Source organism: Loxodonta africana, chromosome Y, assembly GCF_030014295.1.
Source record: "Loxodonta africana isolate mLoxAfr1 chromosome Y, mLoxAfr1.hap2, whole genome shotgun sequence".
Taxonomy (NCBI): domain Eukaryota; kingdom Metazoa; phylum Chordata; class Mammalia; order Proboscidea; family Elephantidae; genus Loxodonta; species Loxodonta africana.
In genome coordinates, this window is record NC_087370.1 from 25,864,197 (window position 1) to 25,873,603 (window position 9,407).

The 9,407-nt window shown below is 46.7% G+C and overlaps 1 protein-coding gene across 2 annotated transcripts in view; it reads left to right on the forward strand.

Moving 5' to 3' along the window:
- LOC135227211 (cytokine receptor-like factor 2) overlaps positions 1 to 9,407 on the forward strand; it is a 61,706-nt gene that overhangs the window by 31,158 nt on the left and 21,141 nt on the right. For both annotated transcript variants that reach the window (XM_064278844.1, XM_064278845.1), the window contains 3 exons: positions 778 to 940; positions 3,967 to 4,075; positions 7,112 to 7,196. In XM_064278844.1, the coding sequence (XP_064134914.1) occupies positions 778 to 940; positions 3,967 to 4,075; positions 7,112 to 7,196 (357 nt within the window). The remainder of the gene's footprint in view (positions 1 to 777; positions 941 to 3,966; positions 4,076 to 7,111; positions 7,197 to 9,407) is intronic.

Below are 9,407 nucleotides of genomic sequence, written 5' to 3' on the forward strand. Positions count from 1 at the left end.
TTTGCTTTAGAGTAATTGAGCCCTGGTGGCTCAGTGCTTAAGACCTTGGCTGCTAACCAAAAGGGTCGCAGTTTGAATTCACCAGCCGCTCCTTGGAAATTCTATGGGCAAGTTCTACTCTGTCCTATAGGGTCACTATGAGTTGGAATCAACTAGATGGCAATGGGTTTCATTTTTTTATCTCATATGGATTTTTTTTTTTTTTTAAGGAGCACAGTATTCACAGGTGATAGTCTTTATTTTATGAGCCAATCTGTTATTTAGCTAAAAGGTTACCTCAGGGGGTAGTTTTGGTTCAAAGTTTAGAGTATCTTGGGGTGGTAGCCTTGGGGAGTCCTCTAGTCTAAACTGTTCCAGTAAGTCTGGACTTTTTAAGAATTCGAGTTCTGCTCCACACTTCAATAAGAAAGTTTTTTTTTTTTAATGGTTCCCCTTTTGTCTTGAATGTTTTCTAAGGTCTCAGAAATAAAGGTGTTACTTTTATAATTGTAACAAACCATTTGTTTTCCTAAAAGGAAGTACTTGTCTCTAAGTCATTCTTCAAAAGCAGTTATTTGTTATAAAGGATTCTCAGGGTGGAGGAGAGGAGGGGGTTGAGGTGCTTCATCGATGTGTTTTCGCTGAAGAGATGTGAAGGTGGGGATGAAGGAAGGATGGGAAACAGCGGAACGTGAATGTCTGTACCACTAATGCCCGCAGTAAGAGCCTTGTGGATTCCTGGTGCTAAGATAAGAAGGCTAGATCATGACACCTCTCACATGTCTATTTTTTCTGCAGTCTACGGAGCGGAGAACCTGCAGCATTGCAATAGAAAACTTGGATACTGATAAATGCTACTATTTCCGCGCCAGAGTGAAAACCATGGAGTCCAGATATGGCCCAGAGACGTACCCCAGTGACTGGTCAGAAGTGACCCAGTGGCAGGGGGGAGAGCAGAAAGGTGATGTTTGTTACACAGCCGTGTCTCGCACCTTTGTGGCGAGGGCAGGCAGGGGTGGGGGCACCAGTAGACGACAAGTGAAAACCGTGAATGATCTTGGTACCAAAGATGAATGTGAAAGTGATTCCTCTCAGTGTTTCTCTCTGCAGGCAGCCTTCCTCACTGACGTAATTATATATATATTTTTTACTTCTAGGAACACAGCAACAAAATAACAAGTATCATTTACTAAAAGCCTGATTTGGACCTGCTGCTATATAGATTAGCTCTTATCGTCTTTGAAACAAGCCTTCAATGCTGTTACAGTAGTATGATTTTGTTGACGATAAAATTAAGTGAGGTAAAGTGATTTGTCCAAAGATACACAGTTAGTTAGTTGTCAAGCTGGGCTTTAGACTCCAGTCTATGTGCCTTTCCATCCATGATAGAAACCATGTAATTATATACAGAATGGATGGGTGGCTGGATGGGTGGATGGGTGGGTGGATGAGTAAATAGGTGGCTGGAGGGTGGTTGGGTGGCTGAATGGATAGGTGAAAAAATGGATGAATGGATGGGTAGGTAGAGGATGAATGGGTGAATGGGTGGTTGGATGGGTAGGTGAAAGAATGATTGGATAGATGGATGGATGGATGGGTGGCTAGATGGATGAATAAATGGGTAGCTGCAGGGTGTGTGTGTGGATGAGTAGGTGAAAAATAGATAGATGGGTAGGTGGATGGATGGGTGGGTAGATAGATGAGTAAATGAATGGCTGAATGAGTAGGTAGATGAAAGGATGGATGGGCAGATGAACGTATGAGAGGATGGATGGATGGGTAGGTGAAAGAATGGATGGATGCATAGATGGGTGGATGGATGGATGAGTAAATGGGTGGCTGGATGGGTGGGTGGCTTGATAAGTAGGTAAAAAAAATGGATGGATGGATAGGTGGATGGATAGATGGGTTGGTGGTTAGGTGAAAGACCGTGTGAGTGGATAGATGGTGGATAGGTAGGTGAGTATGTGGATGGGTGAAGGGACAGATGGATAGAAGCACAGGTAGGTGGATGAGTGGGTGGCTGGTTGTGTGTATAAACAGATGGTGTATTTCCAAAAAGGGAGGAGAGGAGAGAGAAGAAACAGAACTCAGAGTTTTACACCAAGGGAAGGTAGAGATCTATCTGTCCCTTCGTTCAAACTTCTGTCACCATATCTCAAGCCATGGCTGGACAATGATGAGTGGAGGAGAAAGGCGGGAACAGAACCACACCAAGAAGAGCTTTCTGAGCAGGATAAAGCCATTGGGAGCAAAGTGTCACAATGCTCAGGTGCTGTTAAGAAAGATTGCCCACTCACAGGGTGGAGGAGGATGCCAGGGATAGCTCCAGGCTCTGCCTTGAGCAGACAGCAGAGCTTCCCCCAGGGAATGACCAAAGAAAAGAGGGCTTGGTGGGGAAGCAGTGCCATTTTGGATAAATTTACCCTGAAGTTCCTGGAGGACGTCGATGCTGAGACGTCCAACGAACAACTCAACATGTACCTGAAAATGAACGATGCACTTGGGTTGGGCCCCTGCAAACAGGATGATGTATGGCATCCTTAGGTTCAGTTCTTTGAGTGAAGGGTCATGCTTCACTCATCTCCCTGTTCCTGGGACCCAACACAGGCTTGGCTGACCTTCAGCAGGTCACCAACTGATGCCGGTCCCATGAGTGAACCGTCAGCTTCAAAGGCTTTTTGGTGTAGTTTAATATGGTGCTAAGGTGCACACTTCGTTTAATCTCTTGCAAATCAGTGTGCCTCTCCAGCCCACGTCTATTGCTTTTACCAGCTCAAATATATGCTATCAGTAAGGAGCTCAGAGACAGGAGGGAGGAAATGAATCCATCAGATAAAGGCATTGACTGTCTTGAGGGCGGGCAGCAAGTCATAGCACCGTGGCTCATCTGGTGTTTGGATACAGAGCCCACATCATCCCCAGGGGAAACTGAGGGACGGCCTTCTTGGAAAAAGCCAACGGTTACCCTGTCTTCAAGGGAACCCCCTGTTCAAAATGAACAATGAAATCAGTGACTTTCACAATATGGATACCTGCTGCTTGGCTATCTTCCATATTGTGCAAGGCGTCCCTGGGTGTGCAAACCATGAACCCTTTTGGGGTGAGCGACACTCCTCTCCTCCAGCCTGCCATCCTTCACTTGTCTTCAGTGGACGTCCCTATGCCCAAGCAACACCCTAGTAGGCTTTTAGCCAGAGAACAGAGGAGAAGTCAGGGTCCTAAAATCTCTCTCCACCACCAACACCCCTTTCACTCCCTTGGCCATAGTAGGTTCCCTGGGCAGTGAGTTGAGCCAACACCATCTTGTGGGGATGCCAACGCAGCGTGTGCCTGTCTGTAGACTCAATCTGTCTCCCTTTCCAAGATATTACCCACACACAACCTCTACCAGATTGAGTTCGGCACAACTAAATGGTGCCTGGCTACCACCACTGACTGCTCTGACAGGGATCACAATAGAGGGTCCTGGACAAAACTGGAGAAAAATGTAGAACAAAATTCTAACTCACACAAAAAAAGACCAGACTTACTGGCCTGATGAAGATTGGAGAAACCTGAGAGTACCGCCCCCGGACACCCTTTTAGCTCAGTAGTGAAGGCAGTTCTGAGGCTCACCCTTCAGCCAAAGATTAGACAGGCCCATAAAACGAGACTAAAGGGGCACACCAGCCCAGGGGCAAGGACTAGAAGGCAGGAGGGGACAGGAAAGCTGGTAACAGGAAACCCAAGGTAGAGAAGGGGAGAGTGTTGACATGTCATGGGGCTGGCAACCAGTATTAGAAAAGAATATATGTACTAACTGTTTAATGAGAAGCTGGTTTGTTCTGTAAACCTTCATCTAAAATACAATTTGAAAAAAAAAGAAGATATTTCCACAGCCATGAAGTTTTGCTGATGGTGGCATTCATAAATGAAAACAACGGGGGTAGGATGAGTTCCAATACCAGGTTGAAACCTGACAGTGGCCATCATGTTTTGTTTCAGATACGTGCCTGCAGGAGGAAACGTCCTTCCCAAGGTTTGTCTTGATCGCTATTCTGGTGACCCTCCTCACTGTGTGTGTTCTTCTTCTGTTCCTGTGGAAACGGCAGAGGTAAGGATCCCTCTGCGGGCCTCCTAAGCACGAGGGCAGACAGCTTGGCTTACAACATGTCCATGAAGTTGGAAGAAAGACCAGTTGCCTGGTGGGGTGGTTCAGCTGAGTCTCACGCCCCATCACTGCCCTCTTTGTTGCCAATGGGCAATGAAAGCAGAGAGGCAGATAATGTTAACCCATTGCCGTCGAGTCGATTCCGACTCATAGCGACCCTTCAGGACAGAGTAGAACTGGCCCATACGGTTTCCAAGGAGTGGCTGAGATGGGTGGATGGGTGCATAGATGAATGGATGGGTAGGTGGATGGGTGCATAGATGGATGGACGGGTAGGTGGATGGGTGCATAGATGGATGGACGGGTAGGTGGATGGGTGCATAGATGGATGGACGGGTAGGTGGATGGGTGCATAGATGGATGGACGGGTAGGTGGATGGGTGCATAGATGGATGAGTAAATGGGTGGCTGAATGCATAGGTTTGAAAGGAGGGATGGATGGATGGACGGTGGGTGGATTCTAATTGGAGACCTTTTGGCCTGAGCTCTTAACCGCTGAGCCACCAGGGTTTTCAGATAATGCTAAAGACACAGGGATATTGGGAATATTATTTCAGAAAGGGTCTTGTGGACGCAGTAAAACGTATGTGTGTCGAGCATCTGCTAGAAGGCTAAACCAGTTGCCGTCGGGTCGACCCTGACCATGGTGACCCCTTGTATGTCAGAGCAGAGCTGGGCTCCATAGGGTTTTCGATGGATGATTTTTCTTCTGAGGCCCCACTGGGTGGACTCAATCCTCCAACCTTTTGGTTACAGCTGAGCATGCTCACCGTTGACCCCACCCGGGGACTCCTGCTAGAGGATTAAACCAAACCAAACTCGTTGCCCTCGAGCTGCTTCCGACTCACGGCGACCATATAGGAGAAAGTAGGACTGCTCCATAGGGTTCCCAAGGAGCGGCTGGTGGATTTGAACTGCTGACTGACTGGTTAGCAGCCGAGCTCTTAACCACTGTGCCACCAGGGTTCCTCTAGAGGGTTAGCGTGTTTCAGACACAGAGCCTGACTCAGCTTCGTCCTTCCTACCCTCATTCTCTGCATGTAACAGGAGAGAAAAATACATTTTAATTTTGATTGAGATCAATTACAGTGGGCAATTTGGCGAAGGTGGAAAATAGAGTTGTATAAGAAAAACCTCTCAGGTTTTGTCTGTACATTTATAGACAAAAAAACAAAACAAAACAAAAAACCAATACTCTTTGAGGCCATAAGAGAACTTTTCAAAAATATTGAATAGTTTCCTTTCTTTTTTTTTTTTTTTACCTTCCTTATGACATTTTAATCATCATGATTTCCATTTCTGGAGCCCCTGGTGGCACAGTGGTTAAGAGCTCAGGCTGCTAACCAAAAGGTCAGCAGTTGGAATCTACCAGCCGCTCCCTGGAAACCCTACGGGGCAGTTCTACTGTGTCCTATAGGGTCGCTATGAGTCGGAATCGACTTGATGACAACAGGTTTGTGTTTTGGCGTTGTTTCCATTTCTGTTTAAGCCTAAGTGAAGCCTAAGCTCTTGGCTGTTTACGACATTGGGAGCTGTTCATGTCCTGTGTTGCTGGTGCCATCTTTGTTTCTTGGGATCAGGTTTCCATAGCAACAAGCTGAGTGACAAGGAGAGAAAGACAGACCTCCATTTGAGAGGAATCACGTTGGGTCTGAGCTGGGCTGAGTTAGCCAACTTCCAGTGCTTCCTGGCGTAGTTTCATACAGTGTAGGGTTAGTGCTGCCTTCATTTAATCTCTCGCAGATCAGGCAAGCTTCTTCAGTCCACTTCCATCTCTTTAATCAGCCCAAATGCTGCTCAGCCAGGGAGGAAATAAGGTAATCAGATAAGACGGTTGGCTGCCAGGAGGCCAAGCTGTCAGGTGCAGCATCTGCTAACGAGTCCGGTGTTTGAATGCGAAAGTCATCCACTGGGGGAAACTGAGGGACAGTCTTCTTGGAAAAACCCAACACTTGCTCTATCTTCAAGGGAACACCCTGTTCAAAATGAACAGTGAACAGTGAAATCAATGCATTGCCCAAGGAGCCCCTGGATGGCGCACAGTGAACATGCTCGGCTGCTAAATGACAGGTTGGAGGTTCGAGTCCACCCAGCAGTGCCTCAGAAGAAAGGCCTGGCAATCTACTGAAAAATCAGCCATTGAAAACCCCATGGAGCACAGTTCTACTCTGACACACCTGGGGCCAACAAGAGTCAGAGTTGACTCAATGGAATCTGGTTTTTGGGACTCCCTGGACAGTGCCGGAAACCCTGGTGGCGTAGTGGTTAAGTGCTATGGCTGCTAACCAAAGGGTCGGCAGTTCGAATCCACCAGGCGCTCCTTGGAAACTCAATGGGGCAGTTCTACTCTGTCCTATAGGGTCGCTATGAGTTGGAATCGACTCGACGGCACTGGGTTTGGTTTGGTTTGGACAGTGCCTGGTGGTGCCCTGGTGAAGAGCCCAGCTGCTCACCAAAAGGTCAGCAGTTCAAATGCACCAGCTGCTCCTTGGAAACCCTATGGGGCAGTTCTACTCTGTCCTATAGGGTTGCTATGAGTTGGAATCCAGTCAACACAATGAGCTTTTTTTGGACAGTGCAAACATTTAACATGCTCGGCTGCTAGCTGAAAGATTGGAGGTTTGAGTCCACCCAGAGGTGCTTCAGAAGAAAAGTGTGGTGACCTACCCCTAAAAATCCCATGACGCACAGTTCTACTCTGGAATCTACTCCACGGTAACTGGTTTACACTGTACGAAGAACGTGGCTGTGTGTCCCAGAGAGCACAGTGAAGCAGGGGCACCAGTGGATGTCAAGAGCCTGGGGACGGTGTGGGAGCACTGAGGGGAGCAACCACCCTGAACTTGGGGTCCGGGTGCTGCGTCGCTGGGAAGCAGGTCTGTAATGTCCTCACCCCTCTTGGGGTCTGTGCACCACAATGGGTCCAGAGCCATGTTGGGGCGCCAGCCTGTCTGGCCAGACTCTCCATGCCCATTTCAGAGTGAAGAATCTCCTCATGCCCAGCGTGCCAGACCCAAAATTCACCTTTCCCGGGCTTTTTGAGGACCACAGAGGGAACTTCCAGGTAACAGTGATCTTGCTTTGTCTTCTCTTCTCTCAACTCAGGAGGCTTGCTTGTTATTATTGTGGTTAGTTGCTGTCAAGCAGACGGCAACTACAAACTAAAAAATCAACACATGTAATTACATACATAACATCATATATACATATATTACATTCTCCACCCTCCATCCTGTCTCCACCCTCCATCTTGTGTCCATCCTTCATCTTATCCCACTCTCCATCCCATCTCCACCCTCCACCTTGCCTGCACAAACATAGCACACACATAACATCATATATATGTTACATTCTCCACCCTCATTCTTGTCTCCACCCTCCATCTTATCTCCAACCTCCATCTTATCTCCAACCTTCATCTTGTCTCCACCCCCATCTTGTCTCCACCCTCCATCTTATCTCCAACCTTCATCTTGTCTCCACCCTCCATCCTCCATTTTGTCTCCACCCTCCATCTTGTTTTCTGCCTCCACCCTCTGTCCAGCCTCCACCTTGCATCTTGTCTCCACCCTCCATCCTCCATCTTGTCCCTGCCTTCCATCTTGTTTTCAACCTCCATTCTCCATCTTGTCTTTTCCCTCTATCTTCGTTGATTATACCTGGTTATTCAGTTGCTTATGGTGAAGCAATAGTGGTTCAGTGGTAGAATTCTCTTCTTCCATGTAGGAGACCCAGGTTCAATTCCCAGCCAATGCACCTGATGTGCTGCCTCCACCCCTCGGTCGGTGGAGGCTTGCTTGTTGCTATGATGTGAACAGGTTTTAGCTGAGGTACAGACTAAGACTAGGAAGAAAGGCCTGCATTCTGCTTGTGGAGATCAGCCAACAATAAACCCTATAAATCACAGTAGTCTGATTCACGACCAGTCACGGGAATGGCACAGGACTGGGCAGCGTTTTGTTCTGTTGTGCCCGGAGTTGCCGTGAGTTGGGATCAACTGACAGCAGCTAACCGCAACAGCAAACATGGTGTACACTTTGTGGAAAGTTACTGAAGAAGGGGGCTTTTCTGCTCCAACGGGAATAGCCTTCCCAAGGGAGTCTGCCTCATCCCCAAGGATGTTTGCTGGCAACCCTCTGAGGAAAGGGGCAGTACTGGACGCTTGGCCAGCTTGTAACAAGTCCAGGGGTGCTTTTCCGTGGGGTGATTTTGTTTTTCTAAATATAAATTTACTATAAATTTTAGAATTTATGGTTTTTAAAATAAAATTAAAATATACTATACACTTGATTTTACAGTCCTTACATCCTCTTTTTGCTATGTGTGCATACCTGGTCACAGTCTTGAGGCAACCTACAAGAATTGAATGCCATTGTGATCTGATGGTAAAGTTCCCTATAGAACGTGCTACTTTTTACAAAATTCATAACCTAGCTTCCCTAACTTGGTAGAGAAACTTGGTTTACTCATTTACTCATTTTATCTTGGAAGTATTTTATTTTTACATAGTTTATTTTGTTTTTTCTTGTTTCTAAGAATATAGACAGGAGAACATAAGCCAATTTAACATTTTCTACACGTACAGTTCAGTGACCTTGATGACATTCATTGAGTTGTGCACCCATTCTGACCCTCCTTTTCTGAGTTGCTCCTCCCCATTAACATAAACTCACTGCCCCCCAAGTTTCCTATCTAACGTTTTGAGTTGCTGTTGTCAATTTGTCCCTGTGTAGGTAGATCTTAAAAGAGCACAGTGCTCGAGGCAGACTTTTTTTTCCTAGTTAAGCTAAACTATTGTTTGGTTTTAAGAAGACTTCAGGTTTAAGGTTTAAAGATTATCTCAGAGCAATGGTTTCAGGGGTTCATCCAACCTCCACATCTCCAGAAAGTCCAGATTCCATGAGAATTTGTATTTTACTTTAGGAGTAATTTTAAATACATAGTTGCTTAGCTGATGTCCTCAAAAATACAGCTACGCAATGACAATGACTCAACAAGGGCAACCTGAATCCTCTTCTTAACCAAATACCTGCATGACTGGATTGAATGTGTTAGCATTGTGCTGTTGGTTGTCGATGAGTTAGCTTTGACTCTTGGCCACCCCGTGCACAACAGAAGGAAACGTTCTCCGGTCCTGCACCATCTTCATGATCCTTGGTCTGCCTGAGTCCATTGTGGTGACCAGTGTGTATTCTGAGTGACGTCCAACCTAGGGGCTCGTATTACCAGCGCTATATTACTGTTCTGTTGTGACCTGTAGTTTTCATTGGCTGAT